The sequence below is a fragment of the Phanerochaete carnosa genome (genome assembly GCF_000300595.1).
Source record: "Phanerochaete carnosa HHB-10118-sp unplaced genomic scaffold PHACAscaffold_3, whole genome shotgun sequence".
In the NCBI taxonomy this organism is placed as follows: domain Eukaryota; kingdom Fungi; phylum Basidiomycota; class Agaricomycetes; order Polyporales; family Phanerochaetaceae; genus Phanerochaete; species Phanerochaete carnosa.
In genome coordinates, this window is record NW_006767630.1 from 2,273,206 (window position 1) to 2,289,289 (window position 16,084).

At 52.2% G+C, this 16,084-nt stretch overlaps 7 protein-coding genes across 7 annotated transcripts; 5 read left to right on the top strand and 2 right to left on the bottom strand.

Moving 5' to 3' along the window:
* Positions 1-622: 622 nt before the first annotated feature.
* Positions 623-2,770, bottom strand: PHACADRAFT_139802 (uncharacterized protein). Its single transcript, XM_007393403.1, has 5 exons — positions 1,892-2,770; positions 1,674-1,831; positions 1,448-1,625; positions 1,068-1,393; positions 623-1,008 (listed from the first exon to the last, which is right to left on the bottom strand). The coding sequence occupies exons 1-5, from the start codon at positions 1,950-1,952 to the stop codon at positions 715-717; spliced, it is 1,017 nt and encodes a 338-aa protein (XP_007393465.1). The 5' UTR covers positions 1,953-2,770; the 3' UTR covers positions 623-714.
* Positions 2,771-3,713: 943 nt separating this feature from the next.
* PHACADRAFT_252212 (uncharacterized protein) lies at positions 3,714-4,132 on the top strand (the record flags this gene model as incomplete). The annotated part of the gene is made up of 1 exon (XM_007393404.1): positions 3,714-4,132. A coding segment is annotated over exon 1 (349 nt), but the record flags the coding sequence as incomplete, so codon positions are not given.
* A 2,082-nt stretch (positions 4,133-6,214) lies between these two features.
* Positions 6,215-6,550, top strand: PHACADRAFT_193262 (uncharacterized protein; the record flags this gene model as incomplete). The annotated part of the gene is made up of 3 exons (XM_007393405.1): positions 6,215-6,290; positions 6,340-6,393; positions 6,444-6,550. The coding sequence occupies 3 exons, from the start codon at positions 6,215-6,217 to the stop codon at positions 6,548-6,550; spliced, it is 237 nt and encodes a 78-aa protein (XP_007393467.1).
* Positions 6,551-7,443: 893 nt separating this feature from the next.
* PHACADRAFT_252214 (uncharacterized protein) lies at positions 7,444-8,201 on the top strand. Its single transcript, XM_007393406.1, has 2 exons — positions 7,444-7,624; positions 7,681-8,201. Exons 1-2 carry the CDS (start codon positions 7,462-7,464, stop codon positions 8,151-8,153), a joined length of 636 nt encoding a protein of 211 aa, XP_007393468.1. The 5' UTR covers positions 7,444-7,461; the 3' UTR covers positions 8,154-8,201.
* Positions 8,202-8,705: 504 nt separating this feature from the next.
* PHACADRAFT_252215 (uncharacterized protein) lies at positions 8,706-9,812 on the bottom strand. Its single transcript, XM_007393407.1, has 4 exons — positions 9,293-9,812; positions 9,164-9,244; positions 9,052-9,111; positions 8,706-8,979 (listed from the first exon to the last, which is right to left on the bottom strand). Exons 2-4 carry the CDS (start codon positions 9,228-9,230, stop codon positions 8,879-8,881), a joined length of 228 nt encoding a protein of 75 aa, XP_007393469.1. The 5' UTR covers positions 9,231-9,244; positions 9,293-9,812; the 3' UTR covers positions 8,706-8,878.
* A 1,038-nt stretch (positions 9,813-10,850) lies between these two features.
* On the top strand, positions 10,851-12,249 carry PHACADRAFT_252218 (uncharacterized protein). The gene is made up of 7 exons (XM_007393408.1): positions 10,851-11,009; positions 11,061-11,139; positions 11,190-11,315; positions 11,369-11,470; positions 11,535-11,617; positions 11,678-11,692; positions 11,747-12,249. The coding sequence occupies exons 1-7, from the start codon at positions 10,977-10,979 to the stop codon at positions 12,044-12,046; spliced, it is 738 nt and encodes a 245-aa protein (XP_007393470.1). The 5' UTR covers positions 10,851-10,976; the 3' UTR covers positions 12,047-12,249.
* Positions 12,250-14,867: 2,618 nt separating this feature from the next.
* Positions 14,868-15,543, top strand: PHACADRAFT_193266 (uncharacterized protein; the record flags this gene model as incomplete). The annotated part of the gene is made up of 4 exons (XM_007393409.1): positions 14,868-14,967; positions 15,032-15,114; positions 15,175-15,189; positions 15,244-15,543. The coding sequence occupies 4 exons, from the start codon at positions 14,868-14,870 to the stop codon at positions 15,541-15,543; spliced, it is 498 nt and encodes a 165-aa protein (XP_007393471.1).
* Between the last annotated feature and the right edge of the window lie 541 nt (positions 15,544-16,084).

A 16,084-nucleotide genomic window follows, 5' to 3' on the forward strand; every position in this document is an offset into this window, starting at 1 on the left:
CTTTGGCGTTATCAGGCGAAGCCTCACATATACACAGCTTGTACGATGCCTGGCAGTACTTGGGATGACTATAACAAGCACAGCATCCTAGGGCCAGCCTATCATTAGCTTTGAGAACGCCACGCTAGTAGCGTACGAGCAAATCATTCCGAAAGGTCCGATCCTGGACACTTTTGGTCGGTTTGTACCCGCGCACTTTTGCCCGGTCTTATACCCGAACACGGATCGCATTTTCTAAAAGGGCCTAGTTTGTACCCAATCAGCTATTGAGAAAAGAGACAGACATTAACATAAAAAATAAAAAGGAAACATTGCAGTGGCATCCCTTGGCGATGGCTTTCGGACAGAATTTAGGCCAACTCGAGCACATGCGGGGCTAAAACAGATGATACGCCCCCCCCCCCCGCCTGAATATCTGCTACAAATTATCCGTTATTTTCACCATGGTCTGACACTATTTCGTTGTGCATGTTTGGTTAGTTTTTGGTTAGACTGACTTCTGGCGATGAGTTGATGCCTCATTTCTTCGCTTTCTCCTTGCTCGATGCCGTCCCGGTTTCTTGTGGACCGGTGACTCGTACGTCGTGTGCCCGGTGTTCGCAACGTCGTGAGCGTAGCGGGAGCGCGTCTTGGGACTGTTTTGTTATTGTTCCGTTATACGACACTACTAGATGTACATAGATATCAAGTTCAATTACAATTGATGGTCCGTTCCTACACAAGCTGGTCCAGTGGGTACCGGCCGACACTCTCCAGGCTGCTGCCCGCGCGGCCGGCCGATGCTGGCTTGCCGTTGTAGCTCCGGTGGAAGTTAAATGTTTGGTGTACGCGAAGTTCGATAGCGTCGCCGGACGAATGCTGCGCCGTACTGCTCGCCCCGCCACCACCGCTGAACGCAATACTTGAGCGCTTGGTCCAGGAGACGCTTAATATGGCCGCGGTCTTGGTCGTCTGCTCCGAGGAGAGGCCCAGACCGACGTGGATGATGATTAGCGTCGACGCGATGCCCTGTCACACACGTCAGCCCTCCGGGGCGCTGAATAGCGCAGAGCACAGAGGGGACGCACGTAGGTCTGCACGGCGATGGCAATCATGACGTCCGCGCTGGGATCGTTGAGGCCATAGACGACGACGAAGACAAGCTGGACGAGGAAGTAGAGCGCACCGCTCTCAATGATGACGTGCATCGCCTTGCGCGTCGCACCCCCGCCGCTTAGCGCGTACATGCGCCCGCCGCGGCCCATCCACCACACACGTGCCACGATTAGGCCCGTCGCGAGCACATTCGTGCACAGCGGGAGCACGAAGCTCGCGAGCCCCAGGGGCACGATCGCAGGCGAGACCGTCGCACCCGTCGTGCCCCACACGAGGTGACCCACGACGGCGGAACAGACTGTGGGATGCAAGTCAGTGGACGTGGTATGAATGAGAGGAGCGTGATGCGTACTGAGGCCGCCCACGGAGGAGAGCAAGGGGAGGACGGTGATCCAGTAGTTACCACTCCAGATAATCCAGCACCTGTATATTAGTATCAGGTCTCCGAGGAAGTCCGCGACCGAGACAGTGCAGTCCGCGATAAACGTATGGTAGTCCTCGTCGCCGAAGCCGTTAACGCCGTTTGCGCTCTGCGAGCTGTCAGCTTATTGGCAAACACCAGCGAACGACACACGTACCAGGTAAGTATAAAAATGATTGTACTCGAGCGCAAAGTGCAGAGTGCACGCGACAAAGAGTAGGCAGTGGAGCACAAGGATCGTTGTGTTGAAGCCGCGGGACCTCCACATCCAAAAAAGGACGTACAGGGACGTGAGGAACAGTACGCAGTACGCGCCTGTGCACTACACGATTGGTATTTCTTATGCCACGAGATTAGCGCGTAGCATGGACATACCATAGAGCAGCGCTTCGCACGCAAAGCCGATGAGCACCAGCAAGTCGACGCTCACGGCCATCTTGATCGCTTCGAAGAGAGTAGTGAGTGTGGAGATCTACCGTGAATCCTATGCCTTTATAACAGACAATAATCAGCAAGACAAGACGAAGAATTTCCAGGCACGGACGAATCTATGGTGTGGCCGGCAGCGGGCGAGCAAGCGACAGTCTCAGGCAGCGCGACAGCATCGAGAAGGATACGTGACATCGCGGCGTTGCCAATCTACCAGGGCCATCACGCCATCCTGCGGCTGGCCTGGAGATAACCGCGGCGTTTAATCGCGCCCAATATGACGGTCGTGCCCGTGCGAGCGGCGAGGTGAGTCTGGGGAAAATATTCAGCACATTTAAGGCGCGATGATCCTTCTTTATTAGCGAGTAAGCATGAGAGAGCCGACCTCAACGCGGTAGTCCACGCATATACGTGAGAAAATGCAAGAGGAGTCGGTGACAGAGACAATGAGCTTGCCCTCAGTAGGTCCTGGCGCCCCGAACAAGAAAGGATGATGTTTGCACTGCATCGCCCTTTGAAGCTTGAAAACTGTAGGACCTTGTCGCGCTGCCCACTCAAAATGCAACCTTACTCAAGAGTAGCACTCCCAGCCCTCCGTATGGATAGAGCAAATTGAGTTGGCGGTGAACTCCATCCACTTGAAAGTCTTGGGATCTCTGAGAAATTGGCACGGAACGCTTGCATGCCAGACTCACAAGATCCGAGTCCGAGGTATATGTAGCGATTTCAATACAAAAAATGATGTCTATAGATATACTCAGTGCACGGATCCAGTACATGAACAAGTAAGACTACCCTACCACCGCTCTGAACTTGATGGTTGTCACTTTAAATTCAGGAGAGGAAAAAAAAAGAACTTGATGGTTGAGGACGCGGGCCCGAAGGACCCCCGGCACTCCTTTCCCTCCGCCGTTCCCACAGCCCGGCGCTCCGGCCGTTACCTGGTGGGATCGTAGCTTGCCGTCCGCCGCGACGACGGCTGTTTGCAAAGATGTGAAGGCATTGAGGCAGGTCAAGTGGGCTGCCTTCGCCGTGTGTTGGCACCTGTATTTGTCTCCGCTTGTGAGTATTGCAGATACAATACGAAGCCTAGAGCTGGCTCACGTTAACGTTCACTTCATCATCAGCGGTCGAAGCGAGATCAACTATCTGACATCAATCTCTTCAAACGATGCTCCAGAGAGATTACCATGATACAGTTCAATCTGCCACAGGGAGGGCTGCCTCCTCTCCCTCTCGGGCAGCAATAATCAGGAGCTCAGATCCATGCCAGCCCAGTTTGTGGATATCGGCGAATTCCTTGGATTCACCTGCGAGGCTGTCCTTTATGGCGAGCGGTCTGCATTCAATGTACCCTGCTACTGCTGACCGTTTCTCCATCCAGGTATCAACATCATCGCGTACTTCGTTCTAAACGTCGCAGAAGCAATCGAGATGTCTTTGGTTTGAGCGTGCTGTCGTTCCTGAGCTGCGCAGCACAATCTGCCCTTGAGTTCAATCAATGCCACCCAGCGGCCCCAGTGCCGCGGTCTGAGTCTGCTTCAAAAAAACGACAGGCGTCGATGGCTTCGCTGACAAGACAAACGTCTACTTTGCTGACCTATTCATATCTATCACCGATTTCTTCGGCGACTTGATTTTGACCTATCGTTGCTGGTTGATCTGGAGCGGCGAGAATTACGCGTGCATCTTACCGGCGCTGACATCTGTCGGAGGCCTTGGTGAGTAGACCGCTTGGTAAGCCGTGGACGAAACTGACAGCGGCATCTTCCCAGTCTGCGCCGCTATCGTTGGACACTTGGAACATAGTCACCACGGAGCCACGCCCCCTTTACCCAATGCCGTTGGGCCTTGCCAACTTCTCGCTTCCATTCTGCATAAACGTGAGGTGCACTCTACTTACCGTCGGCCGTATCTGGCACATGTTGAGAACGATGCAAGCATATGCGCTCTCAAGTGCTCGGAATGTTGCGACCATCATGCTCGAGAGCGGGATGCTCTACTCCCTCGCGCAGCTCGTTCTCCTCACACTATACGGCATCATGATGGACCATCCCGGAGAGAAGGTCACCATTCCCATGGCCGTCCGTGTTTACGTGAGTGACGTCCGCCGCTTCCATGGCGAAGGCCCTGCTCCAATAGATGACCGCTTTGAAGGGCGTAGCCTCATTACTCATTGCCATCTAAGCAGGCCTAGGCTTCTCTATAGAAGTCCGTGACAAGGGCCTCGGCGATGTCGCTTCAGGCACTACACGAAGACACTTGCTTCTGAGCCATCTCCTTCCGACACACATGACCTCGAAGGGAAACATGGGCGGCACATCCAAGGGCGTGCACGGAGAAGTATTTGAACTACATTCTCGAAGGGACTTTGAGTTTACGGAACCTGTGCAAAGCACTCCGGACATCGGCTCGGTGTAAGGTCCGCAATGCATTGCGAGTATTCCAGGGCATTTGCAAGGTTTACGTTCCCTCACCCGTACAGGCAGGCATTGCACCGGATGACGCTGCATCTTCACTCTAGACATGCTACGACACAAACACCCCACGTACGAGTCATCACAATCCTCAATAGACTATCGACTATAGGCAATATTAGTACGAGACCGAAGTTACAAGCTATCGTACTGCCATACATCGTTTCATCCACTTACTTGACGATTGTTTCGGCAGAGCTCGGCATTGTTTCTCTTCCCCGGCACCTGTCTAATTAACTATCCGCCTAGATCCGCGACCCTGAGAAAAGCCTACCTTTACTGAAGCTTAGAGGACATGTTCTCGGGGTCGACCGGCCCCGTTCTTACTTGCTCAACATTTACTTACCTGGAGCGGTGCACCGATAAGCAATGTCAAGTCTTCTGGCCCTTTGAGGAAATCTAAGCTTTGCCTTGTGACGATCTCGCTCAGTGAAGGGTGAAGCCATTAATTGAGTAATTCATTCGGTGAGTCCGGGTAGCCAGGAAGTGGGAGAACGTAGTGCTGAGTTGCGGACGTCCGAGTGGTAGTAGAACACGAGCTCTCAGACGAACACCGGCCGCACGACGAGTTTCGAGGTATCAAAGCACCCGCGACCGTGTGCGTCTCAGGGGGGAAACAATCGGAGATAGTGCGCTATGTCCTGCCAGGGCTCGCCAAACCTCGATCATCAAGTCTACCACGGGTGCATGAGAAGGTCTTCGATTATTCCGGGTAGGTGACAGCTCTGTATTCTGTGCCCATATGCTCATGGCGACATTCAGGTACGACTGTCTAGAGGCTTGAAAAGATAGCCGTCCCACAGTAGGATCTGCGACTCGCGTGCCTCACGCCAGCAGTCCATTCTTCATAAGAGAACCATGTCGGGATTACACACTCAGAGGTCTAGCATCTCGTCAGTCAATATTCCGGCATATCCTTACGGCGGTGCCGCTGAGACAAGTATGCCCAAAGTAAGACTCGAGACCCGGCGAAGTATACGCTGGTAACGGAGGCGCGATGCGAGCCTCCAAGTCCGGAGGAATGGACAAGAGCTTATTAGTCGGGTTGCGCGGCCCGATCTACGAGCTCCGGGTAGAACGCCCCCTGCCCGTGTACAGAAACAGTACAGGTACGGTGAATGCCGTGAGTGGCAAATGCTTCTTGCATTATGGAGGCATTGGCTGAGGACAGCCATGTGTCACAATGTTCCGCACATTTGACGCAAAGCCTTGCGCTCGTGGTCCAAGGGTCGTATGACGGATCCTGCCCATTGTGTCAGGAACTTACGGTAAGTCTACCACCACTGTTTCTCGTCCTGAGGACGAGATCCTTTGCAAATGGTCACATAACCAGCTAAGGCTTAGATCTTCCCCGGAGACACGCGAGGAGTGCATACCATGCGTTCCATTATCGCCTTTTCCCATCCGTCCACATTCTGACCGCCACCGCTACCCCGTTTGGTAAGTGATGTTGAACCCCGAGGCAGTCTGTGGTCAGCGGTAGACCAAAGGTGGTGCTCCAGACCCTTTAGTCACGGCGTGCACTGTTCGCCGATAGCGACATGACCTACAAGTGGGTGTTCATCCCGGGACGTGATAGAGAGCCGGGAATAAGGTAAGTAGTACGTTCCCAAGTGAACAATGTGTGATCTTCATCACAGCGCTTCGGGCTCTGCATATCTGAGAGTACAATCCGGCCTAGTCCATGCCTTCGCTGACACAGATCATCATCTGTATCGCCTTTGGATGATGCGTACAGGTATATAATGATGAGCCTTGTTGTCAGACCTCCTAAGCCGCCGGAGCGCACACTATGCGGAGCACCCTCAGTGTCGTCTTACTTCTTGTCGTCCCGTTGGCACTCGTTGCTGCGGCACCGCCGCCGCTGCGTAAGTCTCCAGCCAGTCATATTAGCTTCCTACAGCTGATGTTAAACAGTGCCCTGCGAGGCTTCTACGGAGGACGCGGTAGCACAACACGGTGGCCTCGATAGTATGCCCGACGTTTTCAAACTGGCAATGCGAATACTAACCTCCCTTCAGAACGGAACCCTGCAGCGACTATTTGGGGCATTACAAACATGTGTGTAGCTGGTGGGCGCACTGCACATGTCACTATCGAGGATGTCGAGAACCGGGCGCGACAGTGATGATGAGGATGTGCGAGAGTATCCTGGACGAAGTTATTTAACACTTGTATTGGAACGAGACGGAATGGTATCGGCTTAGTAGTGGAGATTTCGGTAGCCTGTAGTGTCAAAGCAGACTGTCTCGGACGAAGTCCGGTAAGGTCGACGCCGCTGGACAGGACGGCCTAGACGGTGAGACGGACTGTCTCGGACGCAACGGCTCTTGATAGTACTGTGGGGTCAATCGCTCACAAAGAGGATCATCCAGCTGCATATCAAGATTGACAAGCTGTCAGTCGAGTCATTTTGGCTCGTGTTTCAGAAGACCGCGTGTGATACTCGGACGAAAGCGCGGTTAAGCGCATCTCCCCAAGCGAGCGCTTAATCACGTGCAATTTTACAGCCACAAAGGACGCCACGAAGCCGTCGGCCTCGTCGAAGTGGAGGCTCGAGAATGCTATCAGGTTCGACAATATACCGCATGTCATAGTACAAGGACGAGAAGGACATAAAGAACTTGCACAGGAACGCTGGGAATTCAGGTGCCCGGCGCACCACTTCCATCACGCTTCCATCTTCCCAGGACAAAGTGGGTCAGCATGCGGACTCCCTCGCTTCGGAACATCTTGCCATAATACCTGTCTGCATTATCAGCGGCCTTCGCACTTCAAAGTTCCTATTTCACATGCAGTCTCGCAACATCCCGCGAAACCTCCCACATCCGCTGAGCTCCGTGCTCTTTTTGTGCGGGGTATCCATATCCGCCCAGAATTATATCCGAACACGTCCACAGCATCCCGCTCATCATGATCACACGGGCGGTGTACCGGGGTGACAGATGAGTGGCGGGACCGGTACCGGACCTTGGGATAGTATTAAGGAGCACGGCGTAGGACGCACCGACGAGGATCGTAGCCTCTCTCACTCGCATCATGCTACTGAAACACTCACGTCACTCCTCAAATCACCCACCACTGTGGCTCACCGTCGTCGTCGCAGCTTCTGTGGCCTTTACCATCGGCAATGTGCTCGTAACGTTACGTAACCTCTCGAGGCTGAACGAGCTCTTACCAAGCTCTATGGCGAAAGAATACAGTGCGTCGCCTGACAGCCTTCATCGACATTTTAGTCGTGTTCACCAGCGCATTCAGCATGGGCTGGCGGTGACGTACCGATGGAGCTACCTGTTCCATACGAGCACGCTATGGTCACTTTTGAAGACCCCGGAGAGCGCTTCGGTCTCTACAACGATTCCGAGTGGGGCACGCTCTTCCCTACCGATGGCTCTATCAAGGGAGGTCAAGATAATCGCACCTTCCTTGTTTCAATGGTACATCAACTTCATTGCTTGGACGTCATACGCGTCGGCTACGTAACGAACGCCAGTGACTTCCGCGGGCACGTTGAGCACTGCCTGCAGTACCTCATCCAAACGATCCAGTGCTTCGCGGACACGACGCTCGAAGAAGACGAGATGGTTTTAGTGGACGGCGAGTGGTTCCATGCGGTGTATGTGTGGGGCACGCAGCACAAGTGTAGAGATCGTACGGCGTTAACCAGGTACATGATCGAGAACCAAGATGTTCCGCATATACCAGATGATCCGACTGCCCTCGACTTGTAATGGTAACGATTAGATTTTTTGTAACAGCCGTTTTATCCACATAATCACTGCGTAAAATTATCCAGAACGGGTGGGCCCACGGAGGTGTTGATTCCCCGGTGGTTTCATTAAAACGGAGAGGACGCGGCGCTACCCAAGCGAACACTGCCTCACAATAGCATATGGAGGGGCGATATTTGCTCTGCGTCATTCCGCAGTATTCGGCTATCGAATAATCAGCGGTGCATCGTTATGTAGTGGACAATTAGACAAAATAACCTGCAAGAGAAGGCGCTGCGTCATGCAATATCGAGGCAGCGAATGTATCAGTTTATCGAGAGCACTATTTGAATGAACCATCCCATGAAGGCCAACTTCCACCGCATCAAACAGCCCTCGGCTTGTGATGACCGCTGCTGCACCAAAACGAGCTCCATGCAACGATACTGTTGCGTCGGGTCCATTGAACCTGACGTTCGGGCGGGGTGACGGTTCAGTGACATTGGTCAATCGGAGGGGTCGTGCGCCCTCCAAGGGTGCACTAGACAAAGAAAGAAAAGGTTGATAAATTGAAATGCATTGCCATATTACTTCGCTAATAATATCACTCAAATCGCCGAAGACGCTGACCGCAGCCTTGCCCATGTAAAACCGCCATGTCCAACACTGTACGTCAACTGCGTGATATAACCCGAATCGTATCGACCAGCGGGTCCGCTTCCTCCGCAGTGTATGTCTCGCGTCTTTCAAAATCCCCCAACGTCCGAAATCTTGACGTGCGCTGCATTTCCAGGGGCACATTCAGTGCTGGCTTTGCCCCATATCGTAGGATCAGACGCGGCGCGTTCTGAAGTAGAGGTCAAGTCGGATGTCTCGGTATGAGCATAAACGACGGCGCTGTCAACAAAGAAAGGCTTACTCCCTAGCGTTGAAATCCCGCTCGTCGCGGCTGGCACACAGCCAGACGACGTCGACGTACCTATGCATTATCAGACACGTTTGAAAGTGTTATTAAAGCATAGATGACTCACCTGCCGGGGCAGCGCAGGCCAGAGTTGCGGCGAAGAGGGCGATGATACAAGAAGAGGAGAAACGCATTGTTGGATGGAGGTCTCATGGCGGTTCATTGGCTATGCTTATATATGCGAGGGTCGGCTTACTGAAGTCAAATAGCTGCGAGAATGACCGGTGTACATAATGGGCTGTAACTTTGCAATGATGAAAGACAAAAAAGTTGTGACAAACATAGCAAGGCACACCAGGAGCTTCGGGAAGGTCGAATGACTATGCTCGGGTCTTGTTCGTGTGCTTGATCCGCTGGCCAGATGCCGCGCCAAAGCTGGTCCTTTGCTCCGATGCTGAAAGGTCGCACGGACCGTGTCATATCTGTCCTGTTCCCGAGCGCATCATGAGAGCCTGGCTGTGTAGCACCGGCTCAAAAGGCTCTAGAGCATACGGTCATGCGAACACCGCGTAGAGAGATAGCGTCAGTGCAGCGGAATGGACGAGTTGAACAATAATGCTACGTGCCTGTAGTTGTCGACAGCACACGGAGATGATATGTGCTTTCCGAAACTTGTTCACAATCCATCATAAGATCTTATTCTACGGAATTTGACATCACCCTAATCCGCGGTTCACTGCTATAGGAAACCGATCCTGCAGCTGTAGCAATCAGATCAGATCCAGCTTGTGGCAACGTTTCAGTAGCGCTTTCTATCATCCTACGTGAAGTATGTCAGCGTGCACAATCCTAGCACTTGATTGCGGCGTACCGAGTAGTCAAGCTGCTACTTTAGCCTTTCGTGCGGACAAGCTAGAGTTTACTAAGCATCCGTCGGAGACGGGAGGATGTGCGGAGAAAGCCGGTAAATTGGCGCTCCGCGGCTCCAGGTACATGCGATGCATCGGGCGCATCAGAGTGGAGTCAGAGCGGCACTGCGCCCGCTCAACTGTGTCGGCGACATGCGCCTCACAACGATTCACAGGTTGCACTCTGCTCCCAGATATCTCATCGGGAGATACTGATTATTCTTTGCATTTAAATTCCCGCGAAGCGTCTGGGTGTCGCTGCAAGGTACCACCTGGCGCGATAATCGGAAGTCGTAACCAACGTAAACCGGATTCTGGGCCATCTGTCTATGATTTACATACTGTATAGCAGATGATGCTATTGGCGCAAGATGCTCTCGCCTCTCGAAGATTCTTCGCACGGTGAAGACCACCCGCATGGCGACGACGGATGCCGACACTTTCGGCTAGCCAAGCGCCACTACGGGCTCAACCTCAATTACTGAAGATGCCCACGATTGTCATCCGCTAAGGTATATAGCTGTGTCATCGGCAAAGGTATTGGCGTTAGCCTCGGCCCAGTAGCATCTCCCACCAGCAAGAGCTCAAGACTCTTTCGTCAGGCGTAGTTCGCCATGGCTCTCCCACTGTCGAAAGCGGATTTCTTAGGCACGCTGATGGAAATACTTTGTTACGGCGAGTAGCTCATGCTCAGCAGCACCGTCGAGTACAAGCTTATTACGTGCTTCAGGGATGTACCTTATGATCTTTCTTGAATTCCTCAACGTGCTCTACGTAAGACATCGGGCGGGCAAGCCGACACTACTCTTCTTCACTGTTGGCCTGATAATATTTTCTTTGGTCACCGCGGTATGTACGGTTCGCTTTGCGACTATGGAATTGAACATGCACTGACAATGCGAGTAGCACGTCTCATTACAGATCAATCGCGTAATCCGGGGGTTCACAGATCACAGGAACGTGGCGAATGGCCCAATAATATACTACCAAACCCTTAGCAAGTCGTCGACGGAGACGAAGATTTTCATCTTTATGACGTTGTCCCTTGTTTGCGATACTCTTCTGGTACGTTGGATGTAAGATGAGGTGTCCCTCGCTCACATAGGTTGCACCTAGGTATGTCGGGTATTCGTAATATGCGACCGCAAGTACTATGCAGTAGCCCTCCCGTCTATACTATTGTTAGTCGATACCGGTGCGTTATCCCGAGGAAAGTGTGTGATTTGCAATTGACACAACAAATAGTGCTGTCCGCGTGGTACATATGGACCCTCTCGCAGATTGGTTTAGTACGACCTTTGAAGGGAGTGGTAGTCACACGAATCAACTACGTCTATGTCGTCACTCTGGCGCTGAACCTGGTTTGCACAGGTGAGTAGTTTGAGCAGTGAATTCTTTTGTACACTGATAGCTATCTTCGCTAGCCATGATCTCATGGAAAATCTGGGCCACTCGCAAGAAGCTACCTGGACCTGCTGTGGCAGGAATCGGTATTACAGGCGTCATTGCTGTTGCCGCCGAGTCAGGTAAGCTCTCATCGCGTGCTATATTGGAAGAAGCTGACACTCACTTGGCTTGGGCAATACGTAGCGGCTATATATCCCTTCATCCTCATCGCAGTCCTCGTGACAAGCCTCTTAGGCACAACTAGACTGTGGATAATCTTTGACCCCGTACGTTCAAGGCTCATTTTGCGCCACCTTTCTTCCCTAACGTGAGCTCTAATGGTATAGATGTGTCCCATCCTCGTGAGTATTGGTGCAGTTCCGCAGCAATATCGTTCGTACACTTATTAGGAGCAGGGTATTATATTTTCAGCTGTGATGATGCCTACGTCCGAGGATCGTTTTTCTAACACCTTCGCCGTCGGAGATTTGTCCCTCCGGACACCCTCTCAAATGGAACTATCACGCTCAAAACACCAACGAGCTGTAGCGGCAAACCGGAGAAGTCTTCCCGCTTCCAGCCGGACCTCAGTGCCGGGGAGAACGCAGAGCTCACGCGAGCTCTCGATCAACTCCTCTCAGGACGAACCGCTTGCTGTCAGCACGTCCGACAACTTGACAACGTCCCAGGCGTCGTGCCAAGGATCGGAGGTATAGCCAATACGCTGGATGGCCTTAGGCTAGGATCTTCTTTTTTGAAGCTGTGTGTGCAGCTTATGCTCCTGTTTATTTGCGACTGTCATCGTACTCGCTGCAGTCTGTTGTGTGGGTGGCTCGCGGGCTATTTCTGCGGCTTTACGTGTGTCCTAATGTACTGGCGCTTAACCATTGATGGTTTCCTGCTATATGGAGGCTTTTTCCCGTTAGTTGTATCTCGAAGACAGCCTTGACATTCTTCTATCGTGAGCAGATAGTTTTGCTGCTAAGACTCATTTTAGCTACTTCTGACGAGTCGCTGCGCCCAGAACTCAAGAAAGAACTCTTTCGCGCGGCTGGCGTCGACTTAGGGCGGGCTCAATGATCACTGGCTTATTACTACTGCGTCTCTCCCAATCTGGCGATGCTCATCCACGACGGCCTGCAGTTTTTCGCGTTTAGGAAGTCTGCAACTGACGCGTAAGAGCAACACCGAGCTTTATAGCGGTTATTGTCACCAGAGCCTCGATCTTACCACACTCACTGCCGCGAGAGGTGCGCCTCGACTACTCACTATCCCCAGCAGCAATGCAGTCGCAGCACTCAACAGTTACGGCCGTAGTGCTACGCAGCAAGTCACGGGTGATGCTTCCAGCTTAAAGTGAGGCTGCAACTTCAGCCAGTTTGTCGCGCTAGCATCATGACCGGTAGTGGCATCACATGTACCGAAACATGTATTTTCCTGGTTGAAGGTGCTGCGGCATATTGGGCGACCCCGACCCCGACATCGTTAGCCGAAGGCTCCACAGTTAACCCGACAATCATTTTGCTTTCGCAATCGACGTCCGAGTCGCTGTTAATGGTGATTTCGTCAGTCTTGGTCGAGATGAACCTCGAATGCTCGATTTAATGCTGATTACTAAGTGGTTCGTACTTTATGAACGGGTGCGCGCTGACGTTTGTACGAGACGTTACCATGCTTCGCGTCTCTGGCGTTGCCACAACATAGCTCAGCCATCGTTCTGACCACATGATCGGATTGCCTCAAATACAGATGACTCAAACCGGACGACATATAGGGCACGTCACACAATATCCTACCGGGGCCAGACGACTCGTTCGAGATGCTCGAGGCAAATCCATATCCACGCTCGGTGCTTCATATCTGCTGACGTCTTGTTGCAGCGCCGGTTGAAGCGTCTTCAGGTTATCAAGGCCATGCAGTCAGTATCTGGCCACTGTCGATAGATCGTTGAACGCTCATCTTGGTGGCGATTTATGTTCGAGAATTGACACGGACGTCTCGCCGATAGTGTGCCGGCATACATGCGCTTGCGAGTGCGTAGCTTCCGGAGATGTCAGGAGGCGTGGAAAAAGCCGAAAAACCAGTGCTCCGTGGCTCTAGGCCCATGGCGTACATTGAGCGCATCAAGATGGACAGGGAAGCGGAAATTGATGGCCAACCAAAAAATGATGGACGTTTCGTGAGTACGCTCGTTTAGCGGCGGCGGCGTATGCCTCGCGGCGATTTAGAGGTGAGCTCTGCTCCTAGATATCTCGTCGGGAAGGGTTATACTTGCCGACTATTCTCTGTATCTCATTGATGATGAGATTTCTCAGGGTTGCTTCTATAGTAACACCCGATAACTCAAGTAGTCGTAACCAGTGGCGGCCGAGCTTCGTGCCATCTGTCCATGATCTGCACGCTGTACAGCCCGTAATACCCCTGGTGTGGGATATTTCCGCATTTTGGGTATTGCTCGCAGGGCGAACACCACTCGCATAGCGACGACGGATACTGATACTTCCGGTTAGCGAAGCGCCACTGTGGTGTCCGCCTCAGTTGCTGAGGATACCCCGGACTGTCATTCGCTAAGGTATATAGCTGCGCCTTCAAGAAAGATGTTGGCTCTAGCTTCGACTCAGCAGAGTACCCCGCTTCCAAGAGCTCGAGTTTTTTTTAGGTCCCCGGCCTCCACTTGGTAGCGACTTCCACGGCCGGAAGCTCAGCATTTTGTTTCGTCAGACTTCAAGTCAGTTTGCCATGGCTCTTCCGCTGGCGAAATCAGATTTTGTGGGCACATTAATGGAGATACTGTTTTACGGTGGGTGGTTTATGTCTAGTATCTCTATCGAAGATGAATTTATTGCGCGCTGTAGGGATGTACTTCATGATCTTTACAGAGCTTCTCCGTATACTGTACGTAAGACATCAAGCAGGTCGACCAACACCACTCCTCCTCGTCATTACGCTGGTTATTTTTTCGCTTGTTACCGCGGTACGTATGATGCTCTTTGCATCAAACATACATTGAACGCGAGTAGCACCTAGCATTGCAGATTAATCGCATAATACGGGCATTCACGGATCACAGGGACGTGGCGAATGCCCCGGTATTATATTATAACGCGCTTAGCAAACAATGGACTGAGACGAAGATTTTCCTTTATATGACCCTGGCCCTTGTTTGCGACGCCCTTTTGGTATGTTGAATTTTAAATGAGGATGTCTTCGGCTCACATGGACTTTGCTCAGATATATCGAGTGTTCTTAGTATGCGACCGCAAGTACCGCACAATAGTCGTCCCTTCAATAGTGTTATTAGCCGATGCGGGTGCGTGCGTTAACTTAAACAAGGCATGTGATTTAGGGTTGACAGTAAATAGTACTATCCGCGTGGTACATATGGTCTCTTGCGCAGGTTCATTCAATACAGCCTGTGAAGGGTGCAGTGACATCAATTAAGTACTTTTTTGTCGTTACTCTTACACTAAATATGCTGTGTACATGTGAGTGATCTGAGCAGTAAATCTTCGGTGCTTATAGCTATCGTCGCCAGCGATGATTTCGTGTAAAATTTGGGCTGGTCGCAAGGGGCTACCAGGGCCCGCCGTGGCGGGAATCCGTATCAGGGGCTTCGCTTCTGTCGTCATCGAATCGGGTGAGCTTTCATCGCGTGCAATTTGGCCAGAAGCTGAAGCTCACTTGATTTGGGCGGTGCGCAGCGGCTACATACCCCTTCATTCTCGTCGCTGTCCTTGTGACAAGTGGTATGCGCACAAGTGGGCTATGGATAATCTTAGACTCTGTACGTCAAAAATTTGCTCTGCGCCGCCGTTCATCTCTAACGTATGCTCCGATGGTATAGATGTCCCCCATCACCGTAAGTGCTAGCTCAGCTTCACGGTATCATAGCTCGTATACTTACCGAGAGCAGGGTATGATCTTCTCAGCCGTAGTAGTGCGCGTGTCCAAAGAGTACCACACCGACACCTTCACGAAGGGAGGCCTGTTCCTCCCGGCGCTCTCCCAAGCGGCACAGTCGCACCCAGACCACCGGCAGGCCGAAGCGATAAACCTGGAGTGTCCCTCCGCTTCCAGCCAGATGTTGGTGCCGGGGAGGAATCGAGGCTCACGCGAGTTCTCGATTACCGCTTCTCCAGCTGAGTCACTTGCAATGATCACGTTCGACAAGAACTCCTCAACACCGTCATTGGGAGAGGAGGGGATTAGCTAATACGCAAGACAGCCTTAGGCCCGAGTAATCTTGCTTAGGATCTGTGCGAGCGATTTCTGCTCCTCCTTACTGCAATTGCCACTATCTTCGCCGTGTTCCAGACTCCAGTGGCTCGCGGATGGTTTTTGATTTATGCAGTGCCTAGCATAGCTGGCACCGAAAAGCTGTCGTATTTGCCCAGTGCTGGCCTTGGGCGAGTTCATCCTGGTCAAGACGACATATTTACTACTTCTACTCATCTACCAAGTAACGGCATATGTGTTTACACGGATATATGGGATCGATGTGGCATAGTGCTCATTCAGGGTAATGCACTGGACGAGTGGTAGTTCACTATATCTCATCCAACTCTATAATATCTGCGTTGCAGATCCTCCGTTTGCTGCTACTTTATGCTGGAGAGCAGTCTAAAAGACGAGTAGGAAACCAGAGCTTCGACCCTAACGCACCTGTCATCAGCAGCGATGCAACCGCATATATTGATGCTGCGGTTGTAGTGCCTGTGTTGTAAGTCGTTCTTGCGCCTGAACTCGAGCCAGCG